At 36.2% G+C, this 18192-nt stretch overlaps 1 protein-coding gene across 4 annotated transcripts in view; it reads right to left on the reverse strand.

Moving 5' to 3' along the window:
- The window catches only part of SCAF4 (SR-related CTD associated factor 4), a 47805-nt gene that overhangs the window by 26007 nt on the left and 3606 nt on the right, over positions 1-18192 (reverse strand). The window contains exons 2-10 of one of the 4 annotated variants that reach the window (XM_072845198.1): positions 9884-9967; positions 9223-9267; positions 8155-8316; positions 5699-5834; positions 3091-3230; positions 2364-2540; positions 1896-1993; positions 1318-1365; positions 50-158 (exon numbers count right to left, since the gene is read on the reverse strand). In XM_072845198.1, the coding sequence (XP_072701299.1) occupies positions 50-158; positions 1318-1365; positions 1896-1993; positions 2364-2540; positions 3091-3230; positions 5699-5834; positions 8155-8316; positions 9223-9267; positions 9884-9967 (999 nt within the window). Of the gene's footprint in view, positions 1-49; positions 159-1317; positions 1366-1895; positions 1997-2363; positions 2541-3090; positions 3231-5698; positions 5835-8154; positions 8317-9222; positions 9268-9883; positions 9968-18192 lie in introns of all 4 variants that reach the window. The other 3 variants (XM_072845187.1, XM_072845217.1, XM_072845207.1) reach the window with 3 other exon arrangements.

An 18192-nucleotide genomic window follows, 5' to 3' on the forward strand; every position in this document is an offset into this window, starting at 1 on the left:
GATAGAAACCATAACACAACAGAAGGACAAGGGAAAACCCTGAAGTTACCTGGTGACGCATTGGATCCTGTTGTATTCCCATCATTCGCTGCTGAAAAGGATCCATATTTGGGAGTTGAGGAAATACTGGCTGTTGTATACCTTCTCCTGGAAATCCACTAAAACCAGTAATATTTTGGTGAGACAAGTCAGTAGATACACAGACTTTCTGCATTTATTTTACTTATTTCTATGTACATTTACACATTCTTGCTTCAAATTTAGACAGAAAAATTATCTTTATTATGATCCCATTTCCTCTCTAAAAAGTGAAAACAAAAAAAGGAGAAAGAGTGGCTTCCCTATCTTTTCTCCACTGTAAGAGTAGTCCTTTAACATTTGAAGAAATGCTACATAAAGGTTTAAGCCTCTCTTCCCCCTGTACTTATATGATCTTGCTAAAAATCTCAGTCTATGGAAATTTTTCATGAAAGTTGTCTGCCTTAGGCTAACTTTCTTCCTTTCCAGTTCCTCTTTTGGGAACAAAAGAAGTAAGCCTTTTCCTCAAGGAAAATAAATTGGCCATACTTTTGCTGGAAAATAAAAACCACTTTAGTTTGGGAGGAATCTAGGGCAGAGGAGAAAGGGGTATGTATATCACACAAGGATTACAGTAATGCCATTCACTTCCTGATTCAACACACAGAATGGACAGTGCTCAGGGAATTAATGAGGTCTGTGCAGTTAATAGGACCTGTTTACAGGATACAGTTTGTGTAAGAAACTGAACAGGATTTCAGGAAGATAAAGGAATTTCATGGTGATGTGAAATGGAACTTTGCAGTATTTTAAGACACAGGTGCCATACAATTCTCAGATAATTCTGGACAGATCACTTTTTAAGATAGAGTACTCCTGATTTTGTGTGCCCAAAATGAGACTACTGGAATCCAATCTTCAGAGGCATTTTACACAACTATAAGGTAATAAGGACAGAGGCTTTGAAGCGCTACTAACAGAACATAAACATGCCGAAAAGTCTAGTCCAATGATCTCTAGTTGGGCATACACAAGCAGTGCTTATGTTTGACCTACCTCATCTTTCTGTACTCCAGAGTTCCATCTGGATTATAGGGAAAATACTGCCAATTTACGTAAAAGGCATTTTAATTAACTAATACTTGTGGAACATTAAAGTGCTAAAGGTGATAAACACAGTAAGAAAGCTAATGACAAAGTTAGTGATTCTGTTTTTGAGAGCAGGGTTTGGATGGCATATACAGAAAGTACGACATGGGGCCACATACTGAAGCAGGGAAAAAAGAAATATTGACTAACCCAGGTATTGAGCACCATCCAGCCTGTGCACTGAATGAGAGAGAGGTCCTGTGGAAAAAACTAGTATGTGATCATGTAATTTAAGACTTTATCATAATGCATATCAAAAGGGAAACAGGAGTCTGAGTTAGTTTGCATGGGTATTTAACGTTTGAGAACGTAAAGCTGCAAAGCCAATTTTAATTTTTTAAATAGTTAAAACTACCACAATGTTTGGAATAGCATCCTTTCCCCAGCCAGCGAAGCAATCCAGCTGATTACTAACAATGCCCTGGCACACTCAGTTGTGCAATAAAAACACGGAACTCATCTTGAAAAGCCAAAACTGAGCTTTTCTCTACAGAACACATTCCTCAATCAATGATGCAACATGCCAAACCTATACTGGATCACCAAAGTAAAAAGACAAAAAAACAAAAACAAAAACACCACACACCACCACCAGAAGTTGTTAACAATGTTTTAACTTCGGACTATAACAGTTAAGCACTGAAGTAACTTGGAATTTTAATCAGCTTTCTAACCTAAAGATTTTTTAGAACAAAGATTTGTTAATTTTATTACGACACAAAACTTACAAAGCTGGCTGAGAAACTGAAGGAGAAGGAGCTGAATCTTCTTTCTTTGAATCTTCCACTGCTTCTGGTTCATCATCATAGTCAAACCGATCTAGCAGCTTCTGAAAGAAATTACATTGAGCCAACTATTTTTTCTGTATCTTATACAATTGGCAGCCAAAATATCCTTATTATCGAAGTCTTACTACGTATCTAATAGTGCTGGAATTAAAGACAAGGTTAGAATCACAAACAAACAAACAAACAAATCTACATTCTAATATAGAATCAGAAACAGTCCAAAACCAGTTTTAGTCAGCTTCAGAAAATGCAAAGGCTATAAAAACACGAAGCTGACCTCCAAACAGAAAGAGAAGGAACAAAATTTGCATCATTTTTCTCCTAACAAATGGAGGACATTGAGGCATCCATCAAACAGTCTTCTGCTGAACTGAAAAAGTTAAACACAAAGAACAAATGAAGACTTACTTTGTCAAATGATGTTTTTTGCTCAGGTGGTGGGAAAGCAGCTTTCTGTTCTGGTGGTTGTGCTGCTGTAGTTTTCAACTGAGCAGTAATAGCTTGAACCTGAGCCATCACAGTGTTATCTATGACCGGTGACTGGGGTTTTTGAGGCTGTTGAAAAGTCTGAAGAATTTGCTGAAGCTACAAAAACATAGATAGTATTAAGTATATATTCTTATATAAACACATACTACCGAAAGAGTTGTAGGATATAAATTTTAAATCAAACCAGACTATGGCACAGGATGAACACCAACAACAATCTGACTGAACTATGGAGAACTTTCAGCAAGACCAAAAGTCACTTTTTAAATACTTCAGTGGCAAAATTCAGCAGATCCCAAGATTTCCGTATTCAAGCCTTTCAACACTGCAAACATTTAAGTGGACTGAACAATAAAACAACATTTTGTTTGATATATTTCGCCTCTTCTTGAAACTTTGTAACTGCATCAATTCAGAACTAATTATTTAGGAATATAGAACTGAATTTTCCTCAAACACCATAACTACTGGATAGAAGGGTCATAGATCATTCAAATACTGACTTTAACTCTTACAAATTTTCCACTGAAGACCTTAGGGAGGCTTTTTGTTTTGCTTCAAATCAAGGATATTACTTTCCATCATTTCCCCCCCTCATTTAACATAAAAACTGAAGTTAGAAGGGAACCGAATATAAACAGGTTACCTGTTGTCCTTGTGTTGTTTGAAACAACTGAGCTACAGCTGCAAAGGCATCAGAACTGGGCAACTGTGGCACAGTAGGTACTGAGTTAGCAGTAACTTGAGGGGGCTCCGAAGGAACCTTTGCTGGAGGGGGCGGCGAACCTGAGAGTTTCATAGGAATTGAGAAAGCGCCGTATTACTCCAAAACATTCATCTTACTCTTCAGTGCATACATCTACCTCCTCAAAACAAGTGTCTATCTGCAATACACTATTTAACTCAAAAAGTCCTATCTAAACTACTCCAATTGCGTATTCTATTCATTTCGCCTTTAACTGCTCCATTCGTTGCTCACATCTGCGCATTATATACACAAAGAAAGAAAACAAACAAAAATGGCCCATCTGAAAGCTATTCCAGCATGGTATTTTAGATCACAACTCCATGTTTGTGATTATACAATTTTAGAAAAGCTAAAAGAAAAACTATTAGTCAAACAGTGTTAAGCAATGCATATCAATACACTTAAAATGTTAGTTCTGGTTACAAAGTTCTGGGCTCATTCTTTTGGATTAATATTTCAAATCAATCATCTAATGGTTCATTTTAAGAGCAACTGAGTTTCTCTTACTATTTTCTATTTTCTAGCAGTAACTCAACTTTTGCTTAAATGTCTGGTTTTTAAAAATTCTTTCACAGGCAACTCTTTTTCTTTGATAAGGTTTGTTCACATGCCACTTTTGCATAGGCATAAGCCAAACCTGCATCTGATACATAAATCCTCCTACCATAAAAATAGTTTTTACTAATTCTTCCAGGAAAAGACTCCCATTTCCTCTGAGCTTTACTAAAACTGAGATCACATTTTAAGACATGCTATTAGCTTTGTCTACACATGCAGCTTTCCTATTCTCTTTGCTTTAGATTATAATGCCTTTTTTAAAAATAAACATTTTGCCAGTACAAAGTAAATTAGCAGCAATACCATCAATCCCCACCTGCTGTGAGCAAGTAACTATTCTTCAGCAAATATATTTTAATGGACTACTATAAAACTGTACAAGGAGAGACAGTTAAAAAAAGCCCACAGATAGAAATATTTTTAGTCTGAGACACTAAGCAAATACGTTTGCTTCACAATACCAACTTCTTTAAAGCCATTCATCTGTTTGCAGTTTAAATAACTGCACCGTTGACATGCAGCAAGCAGAGACAAACATGTTGAATAACATTCTCCCAGAAGTCAGATGCTACATAAAGATACCACAAAAAGATACGTGATTGTTTTTAAATACAAATTAACTCCCAAATTATTTCCTGTATATATTCAGAAGGATATTTGCTTGCTCAAGGGAGAAAATTTGCATTTCTCTCTCTCTCTTTTTTTTTGGCTAAACAGACTTTGTAGCATTATGAGCTAAACAGATTCTATTTCACATAATGCATTAATATATTTATTATTATTCATTAGCATATTTATTTCAGGGCCAAATTATCCCCTCTGGTGGAATAATCTCACTGAAATCAGTAATTCTGTACATGAAAGTCTATGCAGAAGGCACCCAACCTGCTACCTGCTAGTGATGAGACAAAGATGGAAAAATAGTGCCACTCACCTGTCATATCAGAATGAAACTGTATAGCCACCAGTCTGCACCCAAGCTCAGATGCTAAGACATTCACTCCCCCTGCCTTGCCATGTTTATAAAACACGTCAATACGATATGCTTTCCTAAACATCACTGGAGACAATTTAACTTACACTATTGTGCATCATTATTTTGTTGTCTGTCACCACACCTCACTCACTCCATTACATTTTTTGCCAGTCCTACATGAGTGCAATAAATAAGGAGGTTACCAAAGCTAAGTCTGAAATATAGAGTGCAAACTCAAAAAGAAGGCCGTCCAGAGAAAGAGAGAATTGTCATATGCGTATTCTCATCCAGAATTCGGTAACCTCACTACCAGCTTTTTATGCAGCATAAAATAGGTCAGTGAAAATACTGTGGGCAGGTCGTCATTACTTTACTCTCTAGGTCAGTGGTTTTCAACTAGTGGCCCATGTAAAAAGCCTACTGCCAGGCATAAATTTACTGTTCAAGAATTTGGATTTGAAACACCATTTCAAATGTTTCAGGGCTGCATACTGAAAGAGACTGACAGCTGTTGCTTTCAGATACTAAGTTGATTCAAAGAAAGATGAAGCTCTTAACATGTAAGATCATGCTTTACTTATCCAGTTTCTAACATTTAAAAAATGACATCAGAATTATAAAACTGAGAAACAACGGAAAAATATTTCAGACCAAAAGAAAAAAAATTAAAGATTTTTTTTTTTAAGAGGGCACACTGAAGTAATCTGTAAGTAAAGTGTGCACATATGTATGTATATATGCATACACATGATAGAAATTTCAGATATTTTCCAAGTGTTCACATTCTGATAATTTCTGAAGTATAGTATCAGCGTTTATTTAGAATGAGTTCGGCTGCTCCACATAATTGTGACAACAAAGTTGAATTTATTAGTATGCTACTGTTGAAACTAATAGTAGGCGCTTTAATGTGAAAGCAAACAAGCTATTATTCGCCCTTTTAGAAAGAAGAAGTTAAAATATCATTCATACCTTCATTATTAGTAGCATTTTCTGTCATTGGTGCAGTGGCACTAGTTCCTGCTGCCATATCCAGAAGAGGTTGAATTATTTCAATTTTAAATACTCCGTTTTTCTGCCAAAGGTTCAGGACACGCACTATTTTACTCTGTTGAAACAAAAGCAAGCACCAACGCTAAATACAACTTTCCTAATTCACAAACTCCAAATTTATCCTCTGTATGCTGAGACGAAAGGTTTGAACAGTATAGGAGTTCAACATAATCAGGCACACCTATTTAACAACCCCTACGTTGTCACATAGGTCAGCGAGACCTTTTACATGGCAAAGATAAAAACTGCCAACTTGTTTTACTATCTGCTTTAATAAAAATCAACTTGTGCCATTTTTCTAAAACTGTTCTAGCCAGTCAGAAAATACAGGTATGATATACAACAGAGGAAGTCACATCAATCCCACCATCCCATCATTTCTTCACAGATGGTCATAAAGGAGTGAAACAGACAACAAATGCGACAAAAAAACCCATAGAAAATGCAGATGAGCTGGAAAACCCTAATGAAGAGAGGGGCAATTAGACCATAAAACACTAGAACAAAGCTTTAAAGTTAGATAGAAGATTGTTTGCTTGAATTTTTTTCTACTAACCCAATCAATTCTATGTTGACACCCGACAACCATTTCCATCATTATTCGAAAGATCAGGAAAGCAAGTGGAAAACATTCTAACTGATCACTGCAGAAAGATTAAATTAGAACCTCTGATTGCCAACTGTTATTTTAAGCTCATTTCTTTTTTTAACATTAAGAACAATGAAGCTTTCAGGAACAAGCTGGAAATTAGTCTTTCCTTCTTTAGCTCAGTATTAAACAACAATACCTGACTACATGTGCTGCTTCAGTTGGAACATGCAAGCAGGTAAAAGTCAGAATACAGGTTATATTGACATACCTGTCCTTTTTGTATACTTCTGACTTGCACACATATATGTTTTAAGTACTTTTTACTTCTACTGTAGCTGCTAAGAATGAATCCATTCTGTTCCTTCTTGTTTCAACAATAAAATGCCTTCCTGTGACTCAGTTACATACACCCATGCAAATCCACCTATACTTTCATAAGCTAAACGATTAAAGAATTTCACAAACTGTTTCCTATGATAAGATCAGTTAGAGAGAAACCTGAAATGGCTATTTTTAAATAAGATTTTGGTCTTAATAAAAACAGTTAAAACAGCAGCATTTTTTTTGGCTTTGGGTATTCTATCTCTCCAGAAGATCTGAAAGTAATATGAAGGCCAAAAAACAAATAAATTTAATACGCTTGTTTTCAGTCACATATTAATCTTACAGAAAGACTGTTTAAAAAAAAAAAAAAAGTAGTATCATCCTCTTTGGGTATCAACCATAGTTGTTGTGTATCTGCAGATCAGGTTTTTTGTTTAGGTACTGGAAATTCATTAAAGCAAGCATGTTATAAATAGTATTATTCCCCTAGTGGAAAGCATCTTAATTATTTTAGCAGTGAGATATTAGGTAGTTCCATGAAGGAGACGGATAGTCTAATTCATTTAGATGCACAAAATGGTAACCACAAAGACAAAAAGAAGGGACTGCTCTATTTCACCACGGTATTAACCCAGAAGCTCCAGAATACCAGATTCAAGGCCTAAAGGTCTAAATGTTCTACATTAGAAAACTATAAAGCATCAAAGCCTTTCAAAAGCTTAGTTAGAAAGTTAGGGGAAAAGTCAGTTAGAAAAAGAGTATTTTGCTCTTACAGTACTACAGTTAAGAAAAAGAGCGAGTAGGTGATTTTCTGGAAACCAGTTGGCAACTTCTAAAACACACTTATCTTGGCAGTCTTTTGAAATTGTTCTGACAGGGGGTATAAAAGCCATCTTCTGTTGGTAGCAACCCAGACCATCATGAATTCAGGATACTTTCTGAGCCTCTGTTCTACCAGCAAGTACAGCAAAACTAAGAAAACCAAGGACTTAAACCAGTTCTGACAATGGAGAACAGCAATGAAATTCTCAAGTATGGGATTTGTAAACACTGAAGAAATCAACATGATGATTTCCTTAGAAAATATTTGGGAACACGGCCATCACTGCCTACAATACCAGGGCTTCTCCTATAACACTTTGTTTTTGTCGGAGACACTACCTTCCTCAGTGCTCCTGAAGGAGCCTCAAGAAGAAAAGTTTTGGCATAGTCACACACACTGTTGAAGTGTCTGCATACGCAAAACAAAACTGATTAAGTTAGGCAAAATAAATATTTTAACTAGAACTTTCATTTAACTATCACCTTTGATAATCATTCTCAGCATGTTTTACCTTTCATATAACAACATTTACTACCATGGACATAGAGAATCACCAAATTAGCTTTCACATAAGTGGAAACACTGAAGTAGCACTGTTATCAATTCACAACAACACTTGGGGAATTACAGTTGTACCTTGTCTTCAGACGGACAGAGATACAAATACTGGAATGTGGCAGTAATATTTTTAGAGAATCTTGGCCCAAAAACATCTTTGTCCGTTCCAAACTGGTGACGAGACTGACGAACAATAGAGTCAATAACATACAATCCAGGGACTTTGTACTCCGGTTTGCACTGAAAACATAAAAATAATTTTCCATTATGCAGTGATACTAACAAGGTAACATGCATTCACCTTAGATCCTTACACGAAATCTATACTTAGTATACTTGGGTAGAAAAAAAAATGTTAATTTGTTTTATGTATAATTCTCTTAGTGCTTTACTTTTGTTTGTTTATAGAAATGGAAAAGAAAGGAGAAAAATATGCTTTCACATTTGGGACAGAGTAAGTATACCTGGATAGCTTGAAGCAGCCTTTTTCTTCTCAATCACTGCTTTTAAAGTACCTTTAGCTTGACAACATGTGACAGCAACAACAGGTCTACTACATTACAATACAGATTGTCACAACTCCTCTATCAAGCTACCTCACACTCAATGCACTGAACTACTTCTACCAACTCTATTCTCCAGGATTTAATGCAAAGTCTTTCTCTTTGGAGGTCTCTGAAGGACTTTGAATGAAAGAGTATTTTTCCTGTTCACTCAGAGGAACTTCTTTAGGCAGCATGATAGTTTGGTTTTAGTGAGTATTACATTCTAGCCTGTTGTTCTACATGCCTACTGTATGTACAAGCATGCAAACTGTACTTTCTGAAAATATGTATTATCTTAGCCAGTGAAAATTAATTTGAAGTTCAGTACCTCCAGTTTCCTCCCCAGTTGCTGGGTAGAGCAGGAAGGGGGAATTTAACAATTTTTTCTTTTCTCCCCTTCTTAATGTAGTACAGAAAACTAAAATAAGGAGATTATACAGACAAAGAGATACCAAAATGTACAAAATCCTAACAAAACAGAATTTCCTCCCTCAATCCCTGAGCAACAGAAGCCTTTTTGGTTATTTACTAGCATTATTAATAATATCTAGTAATGGATGCAGACAACATCTTTATCAGTAGATTATTTTTTATTTTTTACCTTTTTGATAAACTTCTCTACAATCTGGACAACATGCTTGTAGAGCTGGAAAATAAATATATAAATTAATTTATCATCTACTCAACAGTGGCACATAATTTTAGAAGTATTTTAACTCTTTGTGCTTACTACCATCTAGGAAAGACTACAAAATATCGTAGTCACATTCTAAAAACAAGTATGTTATCAAGCTAAGTTAATCAAGCACAGAGAAAAAGATTTCATGGGGGGAACAGACAGAAACAAGCCATCCTTTCTGTCAGAAGTGTGTCAGTGTGTACACAAAAGACATATTGCTTCTAGAGTATTAGTGACAGCCTTCTGGATTTACTTTCTAAGCAAGTCTGCTATGTTGTCATATGCTAAGGTGCAGTTGCATCCTGCAACATTTAAAATTTTGTGACATAGAAATCACAACACCCTAGAGGGCGTAGCATTAAAAAGCAATGATTCAAAAAAATCAAGCTGGCATTATGCTACTAGTCTAAAACCAAGAGATGATATTCACCACCCACTTGTTTCTAGATAACATTCTTAACGCCAACTAGAATAAAACATCCATGAAGCGAAGACTGGGAAATCCAGACATGCATTTACTTAAAAGTAAAATAATAAAACATTGCTACTGTTACAGTTGCATGTTTGTTCTATTGTACTTTACCTTAATAGCTTTAATGGCAGCTTTTGTGATGAGAATCATTTTTGCTCGAGAAATAGGAGGTTTCATCTCCATCAGCGAAAAGAGCTAAACAGAGAAAACAAATATTAAAAATGTATTCTGAAGTTTAAGCAGTTAACAAAAAGACAACATTTCAGAGAACTGATTGATTACTGACATTCCACACTATGTATCACCACAATGCTGGCTGGCCCTTGAAACAAAGGGACTAACAGGCAGATCTTTCTAGGCAATGTTCAAAGCTATCTTCCTTGTGAACTAACCCATATTCACTAATTTACCAGATTTTGATAATGCTGCTGTCATAGTTCCATTTGTGTCTAAAAATTAGTATCTGCTAACTTATGGTACAGGTACTGCTAACTCATGGTATGGGAACTTGCTATTTTACAAAAACAATATAAAACAGAAATAACTGTGGCTTGATTTAAATTAGCCTGAGTATTTGCTTACCAAATAGAAATATTAGGACAGCTCTACAGATAGCTAGACTGACATAATCCTATAATCTTAAAATAATGTGCATAGAAGTATGACAACTTTCATCCATCAAGGCAATCAAATCAATACTAAATTTTCAAATTATCCCGCTATATACAGGCATTGCAAATGTCTTTAAACGGAGATGTTTACCATGTTGTTTGCTATGACCATACCATATTATTATTATTAAAATTAACTGCACCAACTGTTTTGGAGAATACTCTGCACTATTCTCCATACCAATGTCACCCAGTGGAAAAGTTCAACGACAGAGTTTTCAGAAGTCACTAGTCTTTATGGATGACAGTTTGAGGTATTCTGTGAACCCGACTTACAGAATAATTCTGATCTCCTTTCTATAAACACAGCCCAGGCACACTATTTCAAAGAGTTTTAATCATATAAGAAGTTAAGAAGAGTGCTATTCTGTTAAGACCATTAAGGACAAAAAGGGATTCTGCAGTGCTAGATTTAAATAGTCTTTTTAAAAAAAAAAAAACCCACTCTGAATTCACAGAAAGCATAGTCTATATTCAAAACATATAGGATACAGGTAGGATGTTCAGCTCTTCAAATCAGGAAGTGTGACTCTAAGCATTCTTCCCCAAACTTCATTTTCACAAATAGCATCACCATGACTTATACCTCATGTGTGAGGAAATATATTGCAAAACACTTTCAAAAAGTCTTGAACCTAGGCATTCAGAAAAGACACTGCTCTGTCTTCCAGTATTGACCATAACTCTGAAAACAAGTATTAGCTTCACATTTCAGAAACCACGAGAAACTAAAACTTGCACACAGAACTATCAGAGCTGATGAAACGTCCGTGAAGGGCTGAACACAAGAAGCTGAGGGAAGAGGAATACATTTTCCTCAGGACCCCAGCACCACCTGAATAGCATGACATTCTGATTGTACTTTGCTTCCTGTGGAGCATTTTAAGAGAATAGGGAAATAAGGGATTTGGGGAGGTTTGCTTTTAAATAACAGTCCCACAGTCTGTCACTCATAAGCATGCATGCACACACACCAGAAGACACCAAAATCTAATGCACATTTCACCACTTTCCAGACCACTCTGCCTACTTTGGATCTACAGTGAATTCTATATACTCCATAAGCTGCTGTTGTAATTTCACATCATAAAATAACCAGTTGCAAAAACTACACCGTATGCAACGCTATGTTTTTACAGCATACCGTGCACACTTCCGTTCTATAGTCATTAGACCTGGAAGCATAATCCACACTGGCTTGTCAGGACCATTCTCTCTTCTCCAATCTTCCTTCCCATCTTCCAAGCAGAACATCCCAGTACTACTTTTTAATTCTTCCTTCTACATCACAGCTCATGGTTAGGTGCTCTGCTTCATTAAGTATTATTTTCTATTCTTCCCATAAACTTAACTTCCTATTTAAGCTGTGGCTTACTAAAGGTAGAATCATTATATTGTCATGATCTGTGTAGTGCAAAAAACCATGGAGATCTTCAACATTTCCTACACACACATAATCATTTTTACCTTGAAATAGTCCCCACAAATCATAGAAAAAATGGTTTTGCATTACATAATTTGATTTTGCTTTTCACAATAAAGAAAAAATAGACCTCTTGAATACTAGCCAAAAATGTAATTAATTATTTGCCACAAAGCAAAATAAGAGAATAAAAGTATCTTCATTTGAGAGTATAATGGAAATTAAGATGTCATTTAAAAATTTATCTCTTATTTTTCTATTAATTTAAAGTTCCAAGATACTTGTGAAGTGACCAACTTACACAGATTTATCCACTGTATCAGTTAAGGAAAAAAACAATGCAGAAGATAAAAAAATTTGGCCAAGTATTTAAAGGCAAGTAAAGTGACAACCAGACTTTCAGCAACACAAAATGAAAGCCTTACACCAATAAAATACAAAGAGTAAGCAAGAAGGTATTTACTTTCTGAATTCAATCCCTATTCCAGGAGATATGAAAGAAGAAAAATTGTCCTTCAAGACAGTGGTAGCCAGATACCTTTTCCAACACCAACATCAAGTCAAGACCATGACTTTTCATTACTAATCTCCATAAAAGGCAAGTTCTAGTGCCAGAATGTTTAATTTTTAAAGCCATTCAAGCTGTAAGACATACAGCTAACATCCCTGCTTCCTGAGAAATGACAGTACGGACAAAAAAAACCTGTCAGATAAAAGACAGAAGGAGAGAGGTGTCTGTGAGTTGACTTGTTTTTTAAAAAAAGCTTGATTTTGATTTCAAATAATATTTCTTTAGAATAAGTGCAAAGATTCTTGATTAATAAAGTCAGTGCTATTATTGAAAATCTGTTTTAAGAGGTAATCAAAGACAAAAAAAATATAAATTTTCGAAAACCCAACACCCACAAACCACCAGAAGGCTAGACAAATGAGATGGAGGAGGAAAAAAGGAGCCAACATTAAGACAGGCACTCCATATCTTCTCCTTTACACACCAAGAAGCAACTGGTCCTCCAGAAAAAGGAGCCAGTCCCATACAACAAGAACAAAGAAGCCAGTGTGAAAGCAGCACTTCAGCGTTCGTAGTTCAGGAACACAACCGAAGAGAACCAGGAAACTGGGAGAACTCATAGCAGGACAGAAGGTGACAATAAACAAGTGGCAGCAAAAAATAGAAAGAAGTGTCTCAAAAAGTATCCCAAGAATAACCGGGGGAAAAAGAAAAAAAAAATCCAAGGAGAAAGAAACTGCCAGAGGGCAGGAAAAAGGGAAATCGGCGAGATGCACTGACATAGCCAGGGAGGATGCAATAAAGAATACGGTAGCTTGTAGAAGTCATTAATTAAAGAACATGAGAGGCTGAAATTTAGGCTAATAAGGCAGGAATAAACAACAGCTTTGGAAGAACAGGATTGAGCAGATCACTGTAAATTGTTCCTTTGCTGTCACAGACAGCACTCTGGGCAACAGCAACAAAAACATAGTAAAAGCAATGAGGTCAGTACACACAGATATTACCAGCTCAGGATGAACTACAGCTTAAACATGCATCAAATTGAGATGCAAATATTTTTATATATAAATATACATACAGATATATACACACATATATGTATATGCATATATATGTGTGTGCGTATAGAGATATATATGTATTCTGCCCTCTCTTCACACACACCCCCATCACTATCTCTTAGAATAGCGCATCAAAACTTTGTTGCCTTTTTAAATTTTCATAAGATTTTAGAATACCAAATAACTATTTTAAAGCTGATTTTTATTTAATTTTCAGTATCATAGTTACATGTGTCAAAACCATGTTTTAAAGACAGGTAAACCTAACAACGTTACTAGTTCCTCATGGATTTTCACTGTTAGAAGGGGAAACTGTTCAGTAAGATGCCCGTGTACTTTACATTTGCATATGTTCAATTAGACTTGGATCTTTTTTCCCAAACCAAAAAAACTTTTTCCCAAAAAACTGTTTTGAGAGGACCGTCCTTTCAATAATACATCTAATTCCTCAAAGGGCACCATGATCAGCTCCAGAAACAACCTAGACAAAAAAACCTTACACTTTATTTAAAAACTAAAAGAAATATGATTAATGTAACAACAGCAACAATAATTTGCAGCTTGAGAGTGCTTCCAGTGTACTTCCTCACAACAGGAGCCTGTCCCCAGAATGCTCTGCCCTCTAAAGCTTGACCTGCTAGAAATGACTTGCTGCTTTTACCAATCATAACTGGATGTCTGGAGAAAAAAACCAGCTCCTAGTTGTTCCCTACCTTCCTTCCCCATATAGTGACACCACTGGCTAAAGAAAAAAGCAGGAGTTTAGCTCTGCCTCTATTTCTACTGCCCACTGCCCCCAATCCATTCATTTGGCAATTAAAACTACCCAGGGTATCCCATTCACTAGGACGGGGAAGTACCGTAAAGCGAGAGACAGCAGGGGAAAAGAAATGAAGTGAAACTTTATTTTTACGTAAGAACTAATTAATCCAAGGACTATTCAAGACTTGTATCTTTATTCAGTTTTTATAATTTCAGTAGTTGAAGTCACTCCTGCTGTCTGCATGGATTCTTTCACACACAAGGAAAAACTAAAGTAGAAAAACTAGTAGAAAGCTTAGCCACAAAATGTTATCAAAATCATTAAGGCAAGATCATAAGAAAAACTTCCCTATTTCAGTTATAATAGTCGCACCTGTTGAAAGTAGTATGAAAAAACCCACACTTTTGTTTTACACAAGCTCTAGCTTAGGATACAATTTCAATTTAAGAATTTCCAAACATTTCTGGAACCTCCCTCCTTATATTTCAAAGTCTGTGCACTGTAGCTGCACACACAATGTTTTTAAAAGGAATCATTTCTTTGTTGCTCCGTATCAACCCATGTACTACAAAAAAGTGGAGGTATTACAGAGCCTATTAAACTCAAGCCACAATACAAAAGATTGATTCAAGAGTATTTCCGCATACTTTTCACAACAGTACAGAAGTACAGGAAAAAATATCCATAAAGCCAAGAACCTCAAAGGCATAAAAATCACCTGCTCATTCTCAGGCTAATAAATGCAATTAAATAACAAAGATGAGCCACTCATTAAACCATAGCAGATAGCAAATGGGACACTAACCATATTCCCTGTTATTTAAAGAGCAAGCTAGTAACCACCACCAAATTAAAATTCAATGTAAAGTACAGAAGTACCACAGTAAACACGTGGCAGGAGTGAACTAAGGCGGCCTTCCAACTCAAACTGTAGAACCTGCTCCAGTTTATAAGCCCTGGGTGAGGTGTACTAGGAGGGGTGGGCAACGGGAGAAGGAATAGGATGATGGCCTTTAGTTTTCAGTCTTTCAAGCAGCAAATTAGTAATTTTTGCCATTCTACAACTAATGCCCTTTGAGGGCCTATTTTACAAAGAAACCTGAGAACTATGGGGTTTTGAAGCAAAGGGGAGAATCACTATTTTTAAATTTCCCCACAGCCTTACCTTAGAATCCTAAAAAGACAGCATGTCTGGGCACAGCATGTCTTCAGAACCGAGCAAGTTGAAATGTAGGAATACCATCAGCCTCACTTTGTTACTGAATTCATTACAAGAAAAGCAAAACCAGACAGTGATGTGTGCATGCCAGGAGAGAAGGAACAGGGGTGCCAAGGGAAAAACATAAGACACACGGTCAGAGAAAAAAGGCAGCTCATACGCTTTCCAAACCCGAAACTACTAGGGAAGAAGTGAGGCAGTGTCATCCAGTGAGACTTACCCTACCCATTGGCACAGAAGGGAAAAGATCAGGCTTATATCCTTTGGGGTGTCTCAAGCATGATGTATGATCTTAAGTCTATCTATCTGTTTTAAGCATGAGCTAACATAGTAGGAAGGTAAAAATACCTTTTAAGACTTGAACTGACTTCCCTGGCTTTGCTCTCTTGCTGAAGTTTCTTTGCCATAAAAAGGTCTCTTTATTTACAAGTAAAGAGGTACAGCTCCCTTTTATATACTTACTAAATAAAACCCATAGAAAAGAAGCAGCACAGATAGAAGCCTGAAACAAACAGTGTTTAGTGATTAGTGGGTATCGAGCACTCAGGCCATTGTTACAATACTCTCATTCAATCTTCCCTTCTCCAATTTTCACAGAGCAGTCTAACATGCCCTCAACAATTTCATCAAGTCTTATGTGTCCAAGAACATTCCTCTAAGCAGGCTTCATACACACATATGACACAGTCAGTACTCTGTACATTCATTCATTATTTTTTGGAATGTATTTTATTAATGCATTTAGAAACCACTCGATACAGCCTAACTACAAGTCACTTATAGACATATAATTGTAGTTATTTGTTCATGTGCCTACAGAAAAAAAAGGATGATGGAAGACACGACTAACAAGCACAGACACCATACTATTCTGTTAACAAAACACCATTACTATTAATGCATGATCAGATCTTTAAAAGGTCAGATGTTTTAAAAAATACACACAGGTCCAAGGAAAACCTGTTAGCCACATACATTTTCCTTCCCCTGTAAAACTCATTGCTTCCTTTCCTCTTCAGGTCCCCATTCTTCCTTGAGCTACTAAGAAAAGGAGAAAGATAATGATGTCTATTAAACTTCTGTCGCTAAGCTATGTCTGAGAGGATCAATGTAAGTTTTAAATTCTTTGCCATCAGCTGTGAAGCATACCAAGTATTAGGTGCTGCTGAAGGCAAGAGCTCAGCGTAAAATTTATGGCTGTCAGGCTACATTCTTTGGAAAATAAAGTGAGATTTAAATTTGACCAGATATGAACCCCAGGCAATGAAGCTAAACAGTACTTGATGAACTAAGCTATTTCTGTGGCCCAGGAAGACCATTCACAAATTCTGAATCACTGGGGAGAAACATCTTTACAAAAGACCCTCATATGAAAATGACATCATAAAAGTCCAGAGAATAGAATTTTGTTTTCTACACAAATGTTTTTGAAACTTATCTGCCTCTTAGGATCAGTGCTGTGCTCTTAAGTCCAGCATGTCTCCTGAAAAGCTGTTCATCTCATTTCTTCTCTTACCAAGAATCTCTACTAGAATGCCACAGCTTTCAATATTCCTGGAAACAGTTCAGTCCAGAAGCAACAGACACAGCTCTTTCAGGATCACAGCGATGATGACCCTTCAACTACTATGATCCAGTCATAAAAGCAACAAAGCAATTTCCATCCCAAAAGAGCTGCACATTACTTTTGCAATAATTTCAGTCTGGGTCTGACAGTTTAAAAAAATTCACTCTAAAACTCTAGTAGCACTCTCCTATCTTTCTCTCCTTCTACCCCATCCAAATAGCATTTGAACTGCTGCTTAAGCACTCTCCCAGGACATGTGGGAGGCAGCACTGACTTAAAAATACAGCCTATTGCACCTACTGGAATATGGGAATCATTTTAGGCAGCTACAACAGGTAGCAGCTTTCACTGTATTCTTAAAGAGACAAAAGGTGCCAAAACGCACAAAAGACTATGTTAATCTTTCCTCCAACCACAGATACTGGTAGTTGTCTCCTTGCTGCTTTGCCATACAACAGAGGGAATCTAACTGGGGTTCATGAGTTCCAGTAACTGCTGAAGAACCACTGTGAAGGATATCCTGCTAACCTCTATTTATAGGACCTGGGGAGGGGAAGAACAGGGAGCAAAAGACTGTAATAGAACATGGAAAATGAAGTCTTACCATTAGCATAAGATAGCTATACTAGATCAAAAATACAACTGTTCACTGAATATGGATAAATACTAAAGAAGAAAGCTGCAGCTCTAACTTTAAAGAAACAGCCCACAAAATATCTATTCTGTTTGTGATCTAGGCACGCTTAAGTGGGATATCAATTGTTTCAGTGGTACAGATTAACTATTACCAACCTGAGACACACGATTAAGTGCACGTATTGCATTACTCAATACAAATATAAGATTACAAAATAGGAAACTTGACTTTATTCTACTTCCAGCAGCAAGACTGTGAAGAAATCTCTTTTTCTAACTTTTATTAACCAGTAAACTATCCCTCAAGTTTTTAAAGAAAAGGAAATGCATATCCCCCAAATTAAAACATGACAAGGATCAAAACCTTTATAAACCACGGTGGATGTGTGGTTTTGGTTTGTTTTTTGGTTTGGTTTGTTTTTTTGAAAAATGTTTACTTGTTTTCTTAAAAACATAACAAAGTTTTGCACCATTATCAAGTTACCTTTTGTGATTTACTTACACTGTACTATTAATTTAACACAACATATACACCTAACAGTACATGAATTCTAAGTAATTCTTCC

The sequence above is a fragment of the Ciconia boyciana genome, chromosome 1 (genome assembly GCF_034638445.1).
Source record: "Ciconia boyciana chromosome 1, ASM3463844v1, whole genome shotgun sequence".
NCBI classification, from domain to species: Eukaryota; Metazoa; Chordata; class Aves; order Ciconiiformes; family Ciconiidae; genus Ciconia; species Ciconia boyciana.